Source organism: Delphinus delphis, chromosome 8 (assembly GCF_949987515.2).
Source record: "Delphinus delphis chromosome 8, mDelDel1.2, whole genome shotgun sequence".
NCBI classification, from domain to species: domain Eukaryota; kingdom Metazoa; phylum Chordata; class Mammalia; order Artiodactyla; family Delphinidae; genus Delphinus; species Delphinus delphis.
The window spans coordinates 74,303,255-74,323,483 of NC_082690.1; the positions used below are offsets into that span (position 1 = coordinate 74,303,255).

At 45.1% G+C, this 20,229-nt stretch overlaps 1 protein-coding gene across 1 annotated transcript in view; it reads left to right on the top strand.

The window, feature by feature from the left end:
* The window catches only part of NAV2 (neuron navigator 2), a 401,022-nt gene that overhangs the window by 147,397 nt on the left and 233,396 nt on the right, over positions 1-20,229 (top strand). Inside the window, exon 7 of the mRNA XM_060019685.1 lies at positions 16,701-16,773. Within this exon, the coding sequence (XP_059875668.1) occupies positions 16,701-16,773 (73 nt within the window). The remainder of the gene's footprint in view (positions 1-16,700; positions 16,774-20,229) is intronic.

Sequence of the window (20,229 nt, forward strand, 5' to 3'; positions counted from 1 at the left end):
AAATACTAGGCACTTTAAAATGCTATCAAGAAACTTAAGTAATCCTAAACCAAGAAATTCCCAAATCCAATCTTTTATAAAAGTGTATGGAAGTGATAACAGGTTATTTTCATTAGAAAGGGAAGGAGCTTTTGGAGGTTTGGCAAAACCTACTGTAGCCACTGGGCTCCAGCTTTAGTGAGTAGGAGAACCACCTGGAGGGCTTGTTCAAGCAGTACTGGGCCCCACCCGCGGAGTTTCTGATGCAGTAGGTCTGGGAAGGAGCTGGAGAATTTGCATTTGTAACAAGCTCATGGGTGAAGCTCCTGGTTTGGTGACCTTACTTTGCCAACCTTATCTTAGAGCCAAATAAAAAAAAACTTCTTTGGGGATATGGCTGTGCAAATATGCATTTAAACATCTGTCAGTTTGCAAAGTTCTTTAAATTTTTAAAAATTAATCTCTCTAAAGGTTTATTTAATTTTAACTAATTTTTTAGGAACGCTATATATTTTTGATTGAGATACAATTGACGTATACCATCACATTCATATCAGGTGTACAAACAATGATTCGACATTTGTATATGTTGTGATCTCCACAATAAGGTTTAACTAAATATTTTGAATGAACCAATCAGTTTACTTTTTGGAAGGACGAGGACGCCTTAGACATCCTCTTGTCTGAGAACTGTGGTACGTTCTAAGTTGATAGGATCTGAATTGTGTCTGCAGCTGTGGTCTTGGAGTTTGCAAGTGTCTTCTCTACCTCTTCCAGTTCACTTAAGCTCTGTGACCCTCGGTTTCCTCCATTGAAAACCCAGGTGATAATCCTTTAGCACATTGTCCTTAACTGCCTGCATCCCACCAGACGTTCACTTCTTTGAGGGCGGGGTCTCATCTCTCCATCTGCCCATACCACCTGACATCTGGTGGACGCTCAGCGAGTATTGACTGAAGAAATCCCCATTACACCTACTTTGAAACTGAGGCATTTTGAGTGGCAACATGTGGTGCCCCGTAAGGTTAAAGCAAGTATGTGGATGGGTGGGGAGAGAATAGCTTCAGATCTTGAGCTGAAAGAGAAATTGGATGGTGATTTATAACCATGTAGATTGTGGTTTATATAAAAGCCATCTGGCTTCATGCTTGGATCCATCTCCCTGCATATGTCTTCATGGGGTTCTTATGTTTCAGCCTAGCATCAAAGGGGTGTTTTGGTATGCATCTTTTTTATTTTTTATTTTTTTTCCCATGAACTAGAACTTAGCCAGGAATTCCTGTTGGCACTTTGGTAAGGCATAGTTAGCCTGTGGTGTCTGCGTGTTGGGAACTGGTCAGTAGGTGAAAGCCAGTGTGCTTACTTAAGCAAAGAGAAGAGAACAGTGGCCAACAAGCTGAGTTCAGGTCCCAAAAGAACTTTTAAAACAAAAACTAAACAGTTGCCAACCATTCGATGAAAATCAATACACTTCACAAGCAATGAACTTCCAGCTTTTTTTAGGGGAAAAAAAAATTGACAGTACTGGATCGTCACTCCACAGGCAACAATTGGCTAAAACTGGATAGCAGCTGTCCTCTTTAGGTAGGTGTAGACTGCGTTAGTCATACTCCTCACCATTCCCTATTGTCTTATACCCAGCCTCTTTTACTTCGTTTTTGCCTGCCTACCCCCTGCACACATTTGAGGTTTTTGACCCCCAAACCATTGTATTCTTATAAGTATCATGAACTTCCTCAGGAATTCTAAAGACTGGCATATGGTAGTTTGAAAAAATCCCTGTTATGGGAGCATTTTGACATCAAAATAATGCCTGTAATGTTTATATTGGTTTAAATAATTCCTGCCCTAGAAGATTTCAGACACTGTAAAAGAACATAAATATCTTCCACAAAACATGTCCAGAAGGATGTGGGAGAAGTCACTCCTTCCTCTGCGAAGTGCCCTTTGTCTTTCTGATGTAATGATTGGGTTTAGTTTAGATGGATTGATGACTTGCCTTGTCTTACTACTGGAGGGCCAGGGAAATGACAAAACAGGGAGGTCATTTTTCTCCTCCTCAGCAGTAGTGAAGCTGTCGCTGCTCGGTTGTTAATGCCCTGTGTCCGTGTAGAGACTTCAGAGCTTACAAAACACTTTCCAGTAAGTGTTTGAATTGCAACTGTGCCATTTAAAACCGTGATTTTAGGAAGGCTCTATGCCTCGATTTCCCCATCGGGAGAGTGATGATAATACCTACCTTATCGGGGCTTCCCTGGTGGCACAGTAGTTAAGAATCCGCCTGCCAATGCAGGGGACACCGGTTCAATCCCTGGTCTGGGTGGATCCCACATGCTGTGGAGCAGCTAAGCCCGTGTGCCACAACTACGGAGCCTGTGCTCTAGAGCACGCGTGCCACAACTGCTGAAGCCTGTGTGCCTAGAGCCTGTACTCGGCAACAAGAGAAGCCTGCACACCACAACGAAGAGTAGCCCCCACGTGCCGCAACTAGAGAAAGCCTGCGCGCAGCAACGAAGACCCAACGCAGCCAAAAATAAATGTAAAAAAAAAATAAAAAAGCTAACTTATCTAACTGAAAGGTGAAAAATAACTGAAATAATAATATACAGAAAAGAATCTAGCCCAGTGTTTCGTGTTTTCTAAGAGTGTAAATATTAGTTTCTTGGGAGGGATAAGAAAATGATAATTATCCCCATTTTACTGAAAGGAAAACCGAGGCTTGGGGAAATTAAGTACCTTGCTCAAAGAGAGCCAAGAAGCTCTGAGAAACCTATGGTTCCCCAGACTTCACCTCTGGTCCTGGGAAATCCTTGATTTCCATCTCCCCTTTTAAAATTTCCTCTTTGTGATGGTGGCATCACAATGCCGATCACGACCCTGTGGCATGAGTTGGCTTTTCCTACGGAGTAGATTCCCACATTGGTGCGAATGTGGTAACAGTCATGTAGAGTTGCATAGGGTGTCAGAACCTGAGGAAAATCTCATCTTTCTCACACTTCCCCCTGAAGGAACAGGAAGGCAAGAGGAGAAGGGTAGGTGACCTGGGCTACCCTTCACTATTGTGAAGGACGACTAGTGCTTGCCTTTTATGGGAAGTTTTGAGATGAATCAGCTTGGAATGAAAGTCTTGCCCTGCCCCACTTTGCTTCTGTCAGGGGATGGTGCAGAAGAAATTCTTAGAACTGAAGCAAAGGGCCTTTGAGGGCTTAGCTTGTGAATGGGGTGTTTCTTCTGACTTTATATATATAAATCAAAGTGTATCATCATCGGTCTTTTGAAACTCCTTTGAGAGACACTTGCAGAGATTTGATTCTGAGTTTCAGAATTTACAGATGCTTTGTTTATCAGTGGCTATAGAGTGCTCTATTTTTATAATCACCTGGCAGTATGATTTTAGCTTTTGGAGGGAAGCATCTTCCTAATATATTGATTACAGGTAGAACCATATGAAATGGCCAGTGTGTAACCATTTTTACCTACAAAAATGGCAGTTTTATCTGGTTCAGCTGAATACTTGACAAGGATGGGATGAGTAACAGGTTCGCATTATATACAAGAATTGTCACTATTTCTTCACAGGTGCATTAACCGTCTTGTAGCCTTGGGAATCTCAAGGATATCCTGTAATAAAGACCTTCCTTGTCTTGTTTGTTCTCCTCTTTCAGTGACTTTGACCACACCTCTGACATTCTGGCTGTGGCAGTAAGTAGAGTTGAGAGTCACTTTAATTCTTGATGATATTCTTCCTTACTTTTAATCTCATATAATTTTTGGTTGGCAAGTAGCTCTTTGCCTTGATCACAGATTTTGGAATTTGAAACTATTGGCCGAATCTAGTTTCTTGGTGTATTTTGTGTACTGCTTGGAAAATCTCCCAAATTCTATATTAGTGTCCACTAGGAGGCTATAATTCAGGCTCAACTCTTTAGCTATACCTACAAACAGCTTTTGAAATTAAAAAATGGATTGAAGTGTAATGTATGTGAACGGTTCTAGTATTATGCGTGACATATGGTAATTGTTAGCAGCATCTGGAATTAGAGTGTAAACAATGGTGATTTTTTTTTTTTTTTGCCCACACTGAATGGCTTGTGGGATCTTAGTTCCCCAACCAGGGATTGAACCCAGGCCCTTGCAGTGAAAGCATGGAGTCCTAACCACTGGATTACCAGGGAATTCCGAAATATGCCATTTCTTTTTTTATATTTTTAATAGCGATTTTTGAATTAAATCTCCTGCAGAAATGAACACTACAGGTGATACATACAAGGAGAGGATGATAGAACAGTTGGCTTCCTTCCGGCCACCATCACAGTGAGAGAGCAAAGTCTTATAGGATCCTGAATTGAGTATTAAAGCATTTAAACCTACCTGCTTGGCTTTGCTCCCCTGCTTATCGATGCTGCCAGGAGGCATCTTGCACTTAGGTACATCATGCTATCCTTGGAATTGCGGGGTAGGAATCCACGGATCAGTCACTCATGAGCAACCCGGAAGGACCATAAGCTGCAGACATTGGCAAGTTGGCTGAGCCACAAAACTGAGTTTTACAGGCTGATGTGAGGGAACTGGTCACCAAGCTGGTGAGCCAAGTGTATAACTCTTGGCCTTCATCTACAGATTAAGTATCCCATTGCCCTGTTCTTTTATATGTGTTGGTTTTGTGGGTGAAATGATAGACTCTAGTGGTATCTCCAAAACTGAGGATTTACTGCACTCTTGGGGTGTATCAGGGATCTGCTGTTTCGCTTTATTTTGCATTTATGCTCTGCTGCCTCTTGAAGACTTTGTGGTGGCTTATGGGTTAAAGCACGGAAATATGGCAAAAATACAAAAAGCACCCAGACCTTCTAAAAAGATCCCAGTGAGTCAGTGTCAGGCTTTCCAGTAAGTGAGCTGATAGGTCTAAGTTAGCCTGTATCACCTTTGTTTAGTGGGATGATATTTGCTTAACGTCTGCCCTTGCTCAGGAGGCTGTCTTTTCCACAAGGGAAGGACCACACTGTCTCATCACCACTGTTTCCCCTTCCCTTAGAGCAGGGCCTGGGAGAGAGTAAATACTCAATCATCACTTTTCCAGGAATGAATGAGGCTGCCAAGTCCCAGTTCGTCCCTGTGTGAAATTCTCTGACAAGCACTGCTCTTCCCCATTCGTTCAAGAGGCAGCTTGTGTTTGGGGTCTAGAAGTTGGAATCTGAGTTTGTATCCTTCTCTGTAGGTGAAGCCAGAAGTTTTCTGCAAAAAAAAATGTTTGATTCTTCTTAGCAAAACTACTTGTCTAAGGCGTAGGGTTTCCTGTGTAACTTAGCAGAGGAGACTTTGACCTGAGAGCTTTTTAGATAGAAAATACTGATTCCAACAGGGACAAAGTGAATTCGAGCTTCAAGGAGCCCATTCACAGAGAGGCTGTACTAGTGTCATAATTTAGTGGATCTCAGAATGTCTCACAATTCCAAATGATCTTTCGCTTTTAGAAGATGCCATGGGTGTCTACTACTCTGCCATTATGGGATTGTGTGAAGAGCTTTTTTTTTTTCTTTTTAACATCTTTATTGGAGTTTAATTGCTTTACAATGTTGTGTTAGTTTCTGCTGTATAACAAAGTGAATCAGCTATATGCATATGTTTATCCCCATACCCCCTCCCTCTTGCATCTCCCTCCCACCCTCCTTATCCCACCCCTCTAGGTGGTCACAAAGCAGGAGCTGATCTCCCTGTGCTATGCAGCTGCTTCCCACTAGCTATTTATTTTACATTTGGTAGTATATATATGTCAATGTTACTCTCTCACTTCGTCCCAGTTTACCCTTCCCCCTCCCCGTGTCCTCAAGTCCATTCTCTACGTCTGTGTCTTTATTCCTTTCCTGCCCCTAGGTTCATCAGAACCATTTTTTTTTAGATCCCATATATATGTGTTAGCATACAGTATTTGTTTTTCTCTTTCTGACTTACTTCACTCTGTATGACAGACTCTAGGTCCATCCACCTCACTACAAATAACTCAATTTCGTTTCTTTTTATGGCTGAGTAATATTCCATTGTATATATGTGCCACATCTTCTTTATCCATTCATATGTCAGTGGACACTTAGGTTGCTTCCATGTCCTGGCTATTGTAAATAGTGCTGCAGTGAACATTGTGGTACCTGTCTCTTTTTGAATTATGATTTTCTCAGGGTATATGCCCAGGAGTGGGATTGCTGGGTCATATAGTAGTTCTATTTTTAGTTTTTTAAGGAACCTCCATACTGTTCTCCATAGTGGCTGTATCAATTTACATTCCCACCAACAGTGCTAGAGGGTTCCCTTTTCTCCACACCCTCTCCAGCACTTATTCTTTGTAGATTTTCTGATGATGGCCATTCTGACTGGTGTGAGGTGATACCTCATTGTAGTTCTGATTTGCATTTCCCTAATGATTAGTGATGTTGAGCATCTTTTCATGTGTTTGTTGGCAATCTGTATATCTTCTTTGGAGAAATGTCTATTTCGGTCTTCTGCCCATTTTTGGATTGGGTTGTTTGTTTTTTTGATATTGAGCTGCATGAGCTGCTTATATGTTTTGGAGATTAATCCTTTGTCAGTTGTTTCGTTTGCAAATATTTTCTCCCATTCAGAGGGTTGTCTTTCGTCTTGTTTATGGTTTCCTTTGCTGTGCAAAAGCTTTTAAGTTTCATTAGGTCCCATTTGTTTACTTTTGTTTTTATTTCCATTTCTCTAAGAGATGGGTCACAAAGGATCTTGCTGTGATTTATGTCATAGAGTGTTCTGCCTATGTTTTCCTCTAAGAGTTTTATAGTGTCTGGCCTTACATTTAGGTCTTTAATCCATTTTGAATTTATTTTTGTGTATGTGTTAGGAAGTGTTCTAATTTCATTCTTTTACATGTAGCTGTCCAGTTTTCCCAGCACCACTTATTGAAGAGACTGTCTTTTCTCCATTGTATACCCTTGCCTCCTGTGTCATAGATTAGTTGGCCGTAGGTGAGTGAGTTTATCTCTGGGCTTTCTGTCCTGTTCCATTGATCTATATTTCTGTTTTTGTGCCAGTACCATATTGTCTTGATTACTGTGACTTTGTAGTATAGTCGAAGTCAGGGAGTCTGATTCCTCCAGCTCCGTTTTTTTCCCTCAAGACTGCTTTGGCTATTCGGGATCTTTTGTGTCTCCATACAGATTTTAAGATTTTTTGTTCTAGTTCTGTAAAAATTGCCATTGGTAGTTTGATAAGGATTGCATTGAATCTGTAGATTGCTTTGGGTAGTATAGTCATTTTCACAGTACTGATTCTTCCAATCCAAGAACGTGGTGTATCTCTCCATCTGTTTGTATCATCTTTAATTTCTTTCATCAGTGTCTTATACTTTTCTGCATACAGGTCTTTTGTCTCCCTAGGTAGGTTTATTCCTAGGTATTTTATTCTTTTTGTTGCAATGGTAAATGGGAGTGTTTCCTTAATTTCTCTTTCAGATTTTTCATCATTAGTGTATAGGAATGCAAGAGATTTCTGTGCATTAATTTTGTATCCTGCTACTCTACCAGATTCATTGATTAGCTCTAGTTATTTTCTGGTAGCATCTTTAGGATTCTCTATGTATAGTATCATGTCATCTGTAAACAGTGACAGTTTTACTTCTTTTCTGACTTGGATTCCTTTTATTTCTTTTTCTTCTCTGATTGCTGTAGCTAAAACTTCCAAAACTATGCTGAATAATAGTGGTGAGAATGGGCAACCTTGTCTTGTTCCTGGTCTTAGAAGAAATGGTTTCAGTTTTTCACCATTGAGAATGATGTTGGCTGTGGGTTTGTCATATATGGCCTTTATTATGTTGAGGTAGGTTCCCTCTTTGCCTACTTTCTGGAGAGTTTTTATCATAAATGGGTGTTGAATTTTGTCAAAAGCTTTCTCTGCATCTATTGAGATTATCATATGGTTTTTCTCCTTCAATTTGTTAATATGGTGTATCACGTTGATTGATTTGCATATATTGAAGAATCCTTGCATTCCTGGAATAAACCCCGCTTGATCATGGTGGATGATCCTTTTAATGTGCTGTTGGATTCTGTTTGCTAGTATTTTGTTGAGGATTTTTGCATCTATGTTCATCAGTGATACTGGTCTGTAGTTTTCTTTTTTTGTGACATTTTTGTCTGCTTTTGGTATCAGGGTGATGGTGGCCTTGTAGAATGAATTTGGGAGCGTTCCTCCCTCTGCTATATTTTCGAAGAGTTTGAGAAGGATAGGTGTTAGCTGCAAAGAGCCTTTTTAAAGGTCTGTGTGATTTACCACTAGACTCTTGACATATGTCATCTCATGTAGTCTTCAGTAATGCTATGAGATAGTTAGCAGCATTCCTGTATTACAAGTGATGAATTTGAGGCTTGAAGCAGTTAATAATTTTCTTAGGGTTTTGTGGGTAGTTTCTAAGGGAACCAGAATCTAGTGTGGAGTTCAATATCTGTATCAATTTATACCGTTCCTTAATAATTGTGGTGGAATACAAGTACCTCCGGGAGAGGTGACATGTTGGGAGGCTAGTAGCAGGCCCTTCTGCCTTGGTGTGAATTGGTTTATCAGCATCTTTTCAAGAGAGGGGTTGCACATCAGGTGATGGAGAGGAAAACCCAGGAGGGGAATGGAAGGCAGACCAGATAAGCTCGTTTAATTCTCTGTTTTGCCAGAGGCCGACCCCAGACACAGCTTTGAGCACGTCGTGGCCTGAGCACTATTGACCAGGGACATTCATATCAGAATTGACAACACAGTAACAAAAACTGCCAGTTATTGGGCACCTACTAAGTACCATACACATATCCTCTCATACGATAACCACCACCACCGTGAGTGGTAGGTGTTATAACGCCCATTTTACAGATGAGGTCACTAATCAGGTTAAATTGCTGGTGATCATAATTCAGTAAATGGCAGAATCAGGATTTGAACCCAGATCTGTCTGACCCCAAAGCCTTTGTTATCCTGTAAATATCACTGTTTAGCCCTGATCACTCCCCTTTTAGCATCTGTGTCAGCTCCTAATGGAGGCCTCCACTTGGAATAATCCCTTTTGGGAGTGCTAGGACGTTTGGGATCATTACTCTGAAATTGTAGGAGGAGAAATGACGTGCAGAATGCCGTGCTGAACGAACACGCACAGAGGCATCCTTTGGGCCTTTCCGATGATGCTGTTCCCCTGAGGAGTTTTCACCCTCAGAAGGACTGCTGTATCCAAAAGCAGGTACTCTGCAGAGTTCAACTGTAGGCCTCTATTCTGGGAGCCTCCAGAGTGAGGACTGGCTTTGAGAAGTTAGCCACAGCTCCCCTTCCAGGTCTCTCTCTTTGTTTCAAGGGAAAAATCAAGAAGTCAGGAAATAATAGGGAAATGAAACATTCTAGGCAGTAGGAAGCAAGGTGGAAGAAGATAGTCACTGGAGGAATTTGAGATTCTTGTTTTCCATTTTTTTTCTCCTCTAGAGAGACTTTTTTTGTATCCATATGGACTTACCCATTTGCTGTAACAGCAGAGAGACTCCTATAAAATTTTTTTAAAAAGGAATTCTTGACAACATCTTGGAAAGCCTAAGTTACAAATATCGTAAAAGATAAGGAGGATAACATTGCCAAATTAAAGGAAGGAGTTGGGGAAGGCATTAAAGCAGCACGGGAAACAGTCTGACAGAGGGACTCAGGCTCCATCCGGCCCCCGAGTCCCCCGTTCTCAAGCTTTCTGTTTCAAAGCCACCAAGAGAGCTAGAGATGACTTTCTGAAATCTTTGATGCTTGAATGGCCAGAGCTTGGACAGAAGGTACGGAGCCCCTTGTACTACCGGCCAAAGATGGCTTTCTGTGTCTGTCAAGTAAGCAGCAGCATGTGGGGCTTACAAGGGGCTTACAAGGAAAGATGTTCCTGAATGCTTCCCCACCTGGCGGATTTGAAGCACCAGCATACATTTCCCTTTTTCTGGGGTCCCCTTCTAAAATTAAAACTACAGTGTCTGGGCCCTGCCTGCTCTGTCCTGTGGTGATGTGCATCTCCCGGACCATACTGTGACCCATGACCATGTAAGTGACCATATGATGCTGCTGGACCCCAACACTGACATAGGGAGAGAAAAAAGTGAAGCTGGAAAATCATGCATCAGGTCGTGGTCCCTAGGAATGCAGAGCAAAAAGGCAACACTGGTGAGACGGGCATTTCGGAGGGCAGTTCCCCAAAGGACATCTTGGCTTCGTTTCATGGTTGGATTTCTTGTTTTTATTTTTTTCTTCTATTCTATTTTTATTTTGGGGAAGTGTCAGGGGAAGGAGTGTCAGGAGAGCATGGAGGCTTGTTAGATAGGAAACAGACTTCCTAGTACATGTGACCACAGATGCTGCCCTACCCTTCCCATCCCTCCCTGTCTCGGTGCCCAGCCTGGATGTCACTGGAGCCCCACCTTGAAGGCGCTGCTTGATCCATCCCTAACACAACATAGCCCATCCTGCAGCTTTCAGACCAGAGGGCTTGGCCTGGCTCCTGTTGCCATGGTAACGGAGTGTCAAGGCTTCCTTAAGAACAGGAAGGACCTCTCCCTTCTCTCCTTTTCCACATCAGCTCCTGAATATGGCCCAGCACTCTGCTTTTGCTGTGTGTCCTCTCTCACTGCTTTTCTCCTCTGCTCACTGGCCTCCAGTCATTCCAGCTCTTTTGGTTCTCAGAATATGCTGGGCTGCATCCTGCATGAAAGCTTTCCAGCCTGAGGTCCCCTGCGATGGGGATGTTCTTCTCTTCCCCACTCTCGGTGCCCAGCTCACTCTTACGTCTCAGCTCAAATTTCCCTTCAGTCAACAAACGTTTTCGAGCACCTACCATGCTCCCCATGCTCTTCTAGGTGCTTGGAGCTACACCAGTGAACAGAACAGACAAAAAGCCCTGTCTCTGTCGACCAACTTGCTATCTCTTCCTTAAATTCTTACCTGACTCCCCATCCCCCCAGGCTAGATCCTGTCCTTTAGTACATGACGGATGCTATTGGTGTCCTGGTTATCTAGTGCCAGTTCCCCTACATTAGACTGTAGGTTCTAGAGGTCAGGGATTATGTCTCTTTTATTCACCACTGTATACCCAGTACCAACACATTTCCTAACACCCAGAAGGTGCTCCGTAAATATGGATGAAAAAATGGATAAATGAATGAATGAATGATAATTGTTTTTGTTGACAGGTAGCAATATCAGGTGTGAAGATCACACACACTTCTGGGAGGAAGTTGTTTGTGTTGATAAGAGGCTCAAGAAGAAGCTACACTGTGCTTTTACTGTCCCTAGAACTTGCACGTTCTCGCTCAGCCTTGTCTGGGGTCTAGGTCTCCCACTACTTAAGCTCTAGGCGTTTCATGATTTTTAAAAAATGGCTGTGACCATGCCTGACTTTAATGCAGCCTCTGTTTGTCTCCCTTCCAATTTCATCTTCTCAGGAAGGAGACCTTCAAGGGGTGCGGTGACAAACTCTGAACTCATAAACACTAGCACCCCATTTACTCATTATGCCCAGAGCCCCATCTTCCCCTGGGCTGCGACAGTGCCGGTAGAGATGGTCTTCGTCTGCATTAATCATTTTCATGCGCTTTGCACTCAGCTACACTGGTATTCAGAGAAAAATGCTACCATGACAACTGCCACAACAGATGGTATTTGATCAGTCTCTAAGCTACCGAGGAGATATACAGCAGTGCTTCTGAGGTTTGCATATTTTATGTTATCATGAGACCCAGTCCAGCCTTAATCATGATTGAAATGTGAAGTTTTCCATTTGCCTCCGATCCCCCCTCCCTTCTCTTTCCAGTTGTTTGCCATTTGTTTTGATTTTCCTTGCTCTGTGCCTGGCCTGTTTGGGGATGTATTTCTGGATGTGGGAGACATAGGCTACAACATACATGGTCCATGGAAGTTGCCCTGCAGGTCTAAAGTTTAGAGACTGTTGAGAAGCTATTCCACTTTGGAATGGAGAGCCTGGCTGAGAGTGGGAGAAAGGCTTAATTGCAGCCTGTCTCTCTTGGATGTTCATGGACCACACAGGGTTGAGGCCACATATGGCCCCAAACAAAGGGAAACTCTGGGAAGTACATCTTGGTCTTGGTTTGTCCCCTTACTCCGCCCACTCCTCCATCCAGCTCCTTTCTGCTTCCAGGGTCTCTGGTGTTCTGGTCCCCCTTCTCAGCTTCCTGCCTCTACCCCAGCTAGTAAACTCCAGGAGCTTGATTCCATATTCCTTGGACCCATTTCTATGGCAACAACTACAACAGCCTTCTCACCCAGGGCCCCTCCCCACCCATCAGCAACACTGGAATGTCAGACTTCGCACAGATTTTTTTTCAGCTAATTTTGGAAAGTAGTTTATATTGGCCGCTATGTGTTAATGAACAACTTTCGTTGTATTTACATACTTTGCTGGTGAAGAGTCTTTTCCTTCACTCTGCCTCTCAACTTTAACAGGATCCTATCCTCATCTTGCACTGCATGTCTGGATCCCATATGAGCCATGAGCCTCGTTAAAGATGGGCTCTAGGGCCTCGCTGTGCTGTGCTGAGTGCCCCAGGGTCCTGCCACCGTCCTGTCCCCTCCAGGGACGTGGTGGGAGTTTGCAACCTCAGTCGTACTGGAGGATGGATTGTTTACCTGAACAGTATTTATAAGAAAACCTTAAGGTGAATTTGAATCACAAGAGAGCGTGGATCAAAGAAACATTCTCCTCTTCTGATCTCATTCCAAGTGAAGCGGGAGGTTGGAATCCACATCTGACCCTATGCTGCTTCCCAGCCCCGTGCCCTTCCTGGGGTGCAGATGAAAAGAGCGTGGGTCTCGGCCGCCTTGTCGGGAGTGATTTTTAGCCTTAATGGAACATTATTAAACAGTGGATTTGAAACTTGAGGAATCTTTTTTGAACTCCTCTGTGAGCTGAGAATTCATGGTAGAGGGGAAAAAATTCAAGGCTCTTGATGGGCTTATGAATCGTCTTTTAAATGACGACCCAAGCCCTTATTTTCAGGTTTTACATTTTCTGGGAGTGCAATCTGGCCATCTGGATAGCGTCCCCCGTTTCATCTCCTCGTTAGGAGAAAGCATTCCTAGTGCCCTTAGGTCTCCTCCTTCACCTAATGTAGGGAGATCCTAGTGCTTCCCTCGTTTATCTGCTCTGATTCTCCTGGAAATGGACGGGAGTCAGGGGGTGTATGTCGAGGGGCTCTGTGGACCCTAAAGAGAAGGATTATGTAAATGTGGGCTCCTGGACTTGGGGGAAGACTCGACCAACACTGTCAAAAGAATCGAGCACAGTGCCTGGCACAGAACAGACATCCGCACAATGATGTTGACTGAGTGATTGAAAGAATCATACCCCTCAGGTTGCTCACCCTTGGCACTGCTGACATTTGGGGTTGGATAGTTCTTTGTTGGGCGGGAACTGATGTGTGCCTTGCAGGGTGTTAAGCAGCATCCTTGGCCTCTGCTCACTAGATGTCAGTTTCCCTCAGTGTTGTGACAACCCAGAATGTGGCCACATGCCCCCTGGGGGGCAAAATCTTCTTCCTTTCCCAGTCTCCCTTACTCAGCAAAGAACTATTGATCAAAATTATGAAATTGGTTGACAGAATGATAGGACTGTAACAAAAATCAACAAGAGAGGAAATATTCTAGGTAACCTGTTTATAATTATTTCTCCCCTTAACAGAATTTAACATTTAAAAAGAAAGCCCCATGGGTGAATTGAAATGTACCAAGGGTAGCCTTGCAAGAAGAAATTGCCGTGGACTTTATTTTTTTTAATTTATTATTTTTTATTTATTTATTTATTTTTGGCTGCGTTGGGTCTTCATTGCTGCCCGCGGGCTTTCTCTAGTTGCGTCGAGCCGGGGCTACTCTTCGTTGCGGTGCGTGGGCTTCTCATTGCAGTGGATTCTTTTGTTGTGGAGCACAGGCTCTAGGCGTGCAGGCTTCAGTAGTTGTGGCTCGCAGGCTCAGTAGTTGTGGCGCGTGGACTCTAGAGCACAGGCTCAGTAGTTGTGGCACACGGGCTCAGTAGTCGTGGCGTGTGGGCTCTCTAGAGCGCAGGCTCAGTAGTTGTGGCACACGGGCTCAGTAGTTGTGGAGCATGGGCTCTAGAGCACAGGCTCAGTAGTTGTGGCACACAGGCTTAGTTGCTCTGCAGCACGTGGGATCTTCCCAGACCAGGGATCGAACCCGTGTCCCCTGCATTGGCAGGCGGATTCTTAACCACTGCTCTACCAGGGAAGTCCTACCATGGACTTTAAATGGTGCTACATACATCAAATGCTCCATAGATGTGACAAGGAAACGTACTTCATGCTCCTTGGAGGGAAAATTCTATAGAATTGCAGTGTTAGTAGAGCAGTGCTTTTCTTGCATATGTTGGCAGGTGTCCCTTTTTTTGTATTTAGTGTCACACTGCCACACTGTTGCTGAAAAACTAAACCTACCCATGTCAGCCCACCTACATGACACTTCCCAGGATAAATATCAATACCAAGTGCACTATTTTTGATTTTGCATTAACAGATTCAGGGGTGGTCAGATTTCTCTTCTCATTTGCTATGGGGTCATAATTGCCAAAGCCTCCCTTCAGAGCCACGTGTAAGATATTATATTGGAAGAAGTAGGGTAGGGTCCTGTATAGCTCAGGGTGCTGTATTCAGTATCCTGTGATAAACCATAATGGAAAAGAATGTACATATAACTGAATCACTTTGCTGTACAGAGAAATTAGCACAATATTGTAAATCGGTTATACTTCAATAAAATAAAATTTAAAAAAATAGATAAACAATAAAAACACATACACACCAAAAAAAAAAAAGTAGGATAGGATTATAGGAAGAGACAAGCGGTAGAAGAGGAATTTTGTAAGTTTACTGTGATTTCAATACTAGTGCCTTTGTCTACGTAGAGGCCACAAATCCTTTTGAATGGTTTTGGTCTATTATCACTGTATACAATGTCATGAAATAAGGATTGGTATTTTCTCAAAAGCAGGGTTTTGTAATAGAGTGCAATAACATTTAGAGAGATGATGTTTATTACACTTCTACATGGAAGCCGATTGCTCCAAAACACCTTGCACAGGGTCCTCCCAGCCGTTCTCTTCCTTCTTCGTCCTCCCCCTCGCCCCCCTTCCCTCCAAGGTGGTAGCACTTGGTTGTCACTGTCAGTCATCCTGCGCCGGAAAGAAGAAAGGAGAGTTTAAAGCCATCTCATTTTTCCTCCCTCTCTGTAAGAAACGATTTTCTGCGATGGTGGCAGGCATAACGTGTAGCATCGGCATTTATTTCGTTGGTAGGAAATTGCATTCTACCCCTTTTCTTAGAGATGAAAAAATGCCTCCCAGATGAAGACCCTGGAAGGTGAGCTGTTCGCTGGGAAAGAGATTGGGAACCTGAGCTAAAAACTGTGAGGATGGAGTGACCTCAAGCTCAGGGTTGAGCGGATTCTTTTAGAATGGATGCAGTTTTATTCAGGTGTCCCTGAGCTTAATTTAATGTGTTTGGAAGCTGTGAAGACCGGGAGCAGAGAAGGAGAATGCCAGACATCAGGGGAGGGTGGACATGAACTTCAGGAAGACTGCCTTGGAGCCAGACTGTACTCAAATGAGAGCTCGTAAAACGGAGACACTTCACTCTGTGGCTCTGAAGGAAACATCAGGATATTGCTTGGGGGAGGGGAGGGAGAAGGGTCACATGTACGCTGTGAAAGAGAGTCATTTATGAGTTCACAACAAACCCCATGGGTCAAATACTGGTTGGAGTTCATAAGCGTGTGGCTGGAGCCTGGGAAGTCGGGCGGGGGCTGAGGGGTTGCGGAGGTGAGGAAGATCTCCGCTGTGAAATGCAAGCCGTGTGAAATCCAAAGTTCCCTGTGCCAAGTCCAAGGCAGTTTCTCTTATTTTTGGTCACCGTTGACATGAATCGAGCCCGAACAGTTTCCTGTAGACCAAAAAATAATTAGCCCTGACAACTGAAGGCAAATCAGACCTTTGGGAATGATCTAACTGCTCCTTCCTGAGGGCTGGACGTGAGCTTGCCCTTGGCCGTGGCATCAGCCCTGGAAAGCCTGGGAGGCCTCCCAGACCCTGGTGGGGTCGGGTCCCTTCTGCCACAGAAAACACAGAGGACAGAGAGGTTCGGTGAGTTTGCAGCTCTCCCCGTCCTCTGCGATGCCTGCCATCCTGAGAATTTTGTGAGTAAACACTACCCAGATTCCTGCTGAGATGCCCATTCACTCTTTTTATGCTTAACTGCCCACCTCCTCGGGGGCTGGGAAGTCTCTCCCAGCTGCTGGTAGGTGGAAGGGTCTCCTAACCTTGTCCCCACCTCTGTGTTTCTGGCAGCTGCTCAAGTGTTGAGGATAGCACTGGCGACAGTGACCAACACGAGAGCTCCAATTCCCCCCTGGTTATTTTTGGCAGCCGTGAGCAATCCAAGGCCTTGACTTCTGACGCTGCGTGTGGTTGGCATATTAGGTAGCCTTTTCCTGTGCAAGTACAGACAAAGGAGAGTACTGACCTGCCTCCATCTATCCATCCGGTGTTTTCATGTCATTTTTTCCTCTTTGAGAACCTTAGCAAACGCACAATGAACCCTCTCGCTGACATAGACTTTTGTTCCTAATAAGAGATGGCTCTGGAGAAGACTGAACATTTATTGAGTGTATATTGGTTTTTTTTCCCCCCCCAGATTGAAAACATAGATGCCTGCTTGAATTTCCTGGCGGCTAAGGGAATAAACATCCAGGGGCTGTCTGCAGAAGGTGAGTCTGAGCACTTGTCATAAAGCTGCCCTTTATCGTTTGAAATGCCCACCTGTTACCTATTGATGACGTTTTTAGAGTTAAGCCAAGGGGTGCTGGTGGGCTTCTCCGGTTTTGTCTCTTGCGGGTTTTGAGGCCACTCGATGCTTGTCTGCACTTGACGATGCCAACCTTTTGACAACCTAAGGGATCTCTGAGAGTGCCGACCCAGCTGTGCCAGCCTTGTCGGCAAGACACGGAGGGAGCAGTGAAGATGGAGCTGCTTCTCTTTGAGAAGGGCTTCATCAAACAGCACCGACTTTATTCACGCGACCGGCAGTTTAGTTAATTATCAAGCCAAGCCTTATCTGTGGGAGAGAGAACACTTAACCACGGAGCATATTTAAACTGTGCAAGTTCCCAGGGAAAAATGCCTAATCCTTCTCTTAATTTTATGAGAAGAAGCGGCACTTTTCCTAGCTCCCCCCGCCCAAAAAAAAAGCATGTGATTTATTAATGAGGTGCTCCATCTTGACATCGTGATTAGTTTTTCATTAACTCCAATTTCGTGGCTAATTAGCACATTAGCGTCGGCTGGTGGTTCGCTGTTCATTAGGTGTTGGTCTGGAGATGGCCGGTCTGAATTCTCAGCTTCCTCGGGCAACAGCTCACTCTGGAAACTTGCTCTGTCTCTCTCCTGTTTGTAAATATAAGCAGCTGCTAGCTCCCGAGCGGCCATAGGCCCCAGCATCCTCCCAAACTCATTAGGCTGCACCTCCTCCAGTTTTCCCAGAACAGGTAGAGCAGCATGGGCCTCAGATGAGGCCCTTTCCCTATCCTGGTCGCATTTTGCAGAGTTGCTGGTTAGCATTGACTCTGGTAGTTAGGGTTGGGGAGGCGGGGAGCGGTGCGGAAGGACGCAGCCCAGTGTAGCGTAGGTTTGCAAGCGTGATCCTTTTGGGGACTGTTCCTTGCCTTTGCTCTGCTGTGTGGTGAAAGCTTGGTTTTCCTGGCTGTGTTTCTGGACTGTAGTCTCTTCCAGTGTTGTGAGTGGGCGGCCGCTATTGGTGTCTTGTGTCTCTGCACGGAATTCCCAAGTGGGACCTCTAACAGTCTGGGGCTGCCCCGGGTCAGACATGGTCACACTGCTTCCAGAGGTCTCTGAGGCAGCTTTCGGTGGTCAGCCTTAATCTCAGCTCTGAGAGAAGGGTCCGTGGAGGATTCCTTTGCTCTGGGCTATGGGCCCTCCTCCTCCGGGGGATGAGATCTAGGCTGAATGGCGTGTGGCATGCGCATCGCTGGGGCATGAGGGGTTGGTGTTGGTGTTTCCGTGGAGAGGTAGGGAGATGCAAATTTCTATTCCAAGGAACACATTGCTTCCTCCTGGTAGAGAGTTCTCGTGCTGGTGGAAGTGGCAGGCACACCTTCCTCCTAGGTCCTGGGCATGCTTGGATCCCGGGCCTGTGCACCCCACCCGCAGCAGAGCATCTGCAGGGGCTTCTCTCCTACAAGTCACGCTTAGCAGAAAGGGCTCCAGGGGATGCAGACTCTGTAGGCCAGCTTCATCTCATGTGGCCTGGAGGTGACCCTGGCCACCCTGCCATCTGTCTACCCATTGTCCTGCCTTCTGCCTGTCCTGTCTCTCCCCTGCCCCATCTTCTCTATACCTTAAGGCGTAGAGAATCTACTCAACAAATATTTGTTGAATGAATAAGTACCAACTGTGCTTTGAAGGCTTTTATCTGCATCAGCTTCAGCTCTCACAACTGACGTTGGAATTTATAATATGCTGAGTTTACAGATGAGGAAGTTTTCCCTGGAAGAAGTTATGAAGCCCGCAGTGAGTGAGTGGCAGGGCCAGGATTGGAACCCAGGTCTGTGATTTCGGAGCTCCTGTTCATGGTGTCTTTGGGGAAGGCAGATGGATAAGATGTGGGCGTGCCATGTACGGGTGAAAGAAATCAAAAAAGATCTAGAACCTTTGTTGGCTGGAACACTGTCTCGGAAGATGCTGGGCAGCCCATGAAGGCATATGGTGCAGACAGACTCAGCCCCAGCCCCCTGGTCGGTGGTGGGATGTGGCCCTTGTGAGTCTGAGCAGAGAAGAGTAGACTGGAACCAGTGTGTTGAGGAATCAGTCACTGGGGTATAACCATGAAGTAAGTTTTTCAGTAACTGCCCCCACCTGTGCTATGTTGACCCCCATCTTTCCTGCTTGGTTGAGACTCATTTAATGATACCTGGGCCAGAACCCATTCCCTTCAGTCTTGTGCAGTTATTAGAACAGATTATGTCAGTACTTAAGACTCAGTCTTGTTCATTTTTAAACTTCAGTCTCAGACTCAAAGCTCTTTTCCCCGGTGCCCCCCAGTGCAGGTGGCTTTGGAAGGTTGAGGGGGTCTGGGGGGTGTGATGACTTGACCTCCTTTCCCTTCCCTCGTTCCTGTGCCTGAGCCTCCAGGATTGGGGCAGCAGCAGAGGCAGCAGAGTTCTGCTGGGGGTGAAGTTGCTGCCCTCCTCTTGGTGGGCCATCATTGCCACTGTCCCCACTGGGGGTCTCTGCATGCCCTGCTGACCAGCACTCACTCCCATGCTGCTCCCAGGGCCTCAGTAGTCTCTTGTGAGATTTGACCGCCCTTCTAGCTCACCCCCAGCTGGTAGCAGTCACATTCCATCCCCCTGATTCAGGCCCCTCTTCGTCCCCACACTAGGGTGGTCCTGGTAAGGCCGTAGGCCTCGGTCTCACAGTCCCTGCGTCACCCACCATAGAGCAGCAGGAATGTGTGGGCTCTGTCTTCCACTTGTAGTGATGGAACAGGCCTCCTGTCACCTGGAAGTCCCCGCCATACAATCTCTCTCCAGCTCTTTCTCCCCAGCTTAGGTGGCAAACAGGCAGATCTGCCAGGTCCCTGCTAAGCAGGTGTCCCAGCTGGGCACTAGAACACCACCACCACCACCTGGAGTTATTCTCTTGAAGCCTCTACTCCCTCGACTTCAAGGAGTGCAAGGACCCCACTGTCTTGTTCCTTGGTGAGGGGAGGAGATATCCTGTCTCTGTGATCATCAGTCGTGACCACCCACGCCCAACCTCAGTGACATTCTCTCATCTGGATCTTCTTATATTGACTTTGGGTGCGGTGGGTAGAGGCTGGTGGTGATGGTCTTTGGTTGTAAGACTAATTCTGGACTAGTGCTGTCTCGTGGGAGGGTGACTGGTCCCAACTTCTGTCAGTTCCTTGAACTTACAAAGCAAGGGTACTTGGAGCCTGTTTTCCTCAAATGGGCCTTATTCACAATTTTAGGGCTACAGGAAGTACCTCCATTTGACATACTGTTAAGTTATAGGAGTGGAAATCATGTATTGAGGACCCGCCATGTACGGTCACTGGGCTAAGTGTTGTACACATTTTAGTTTATATCCTATTTAATCCCCCACAGCAACCTTCCGAGATCAGTATTCGTATTACCCCATCTTAC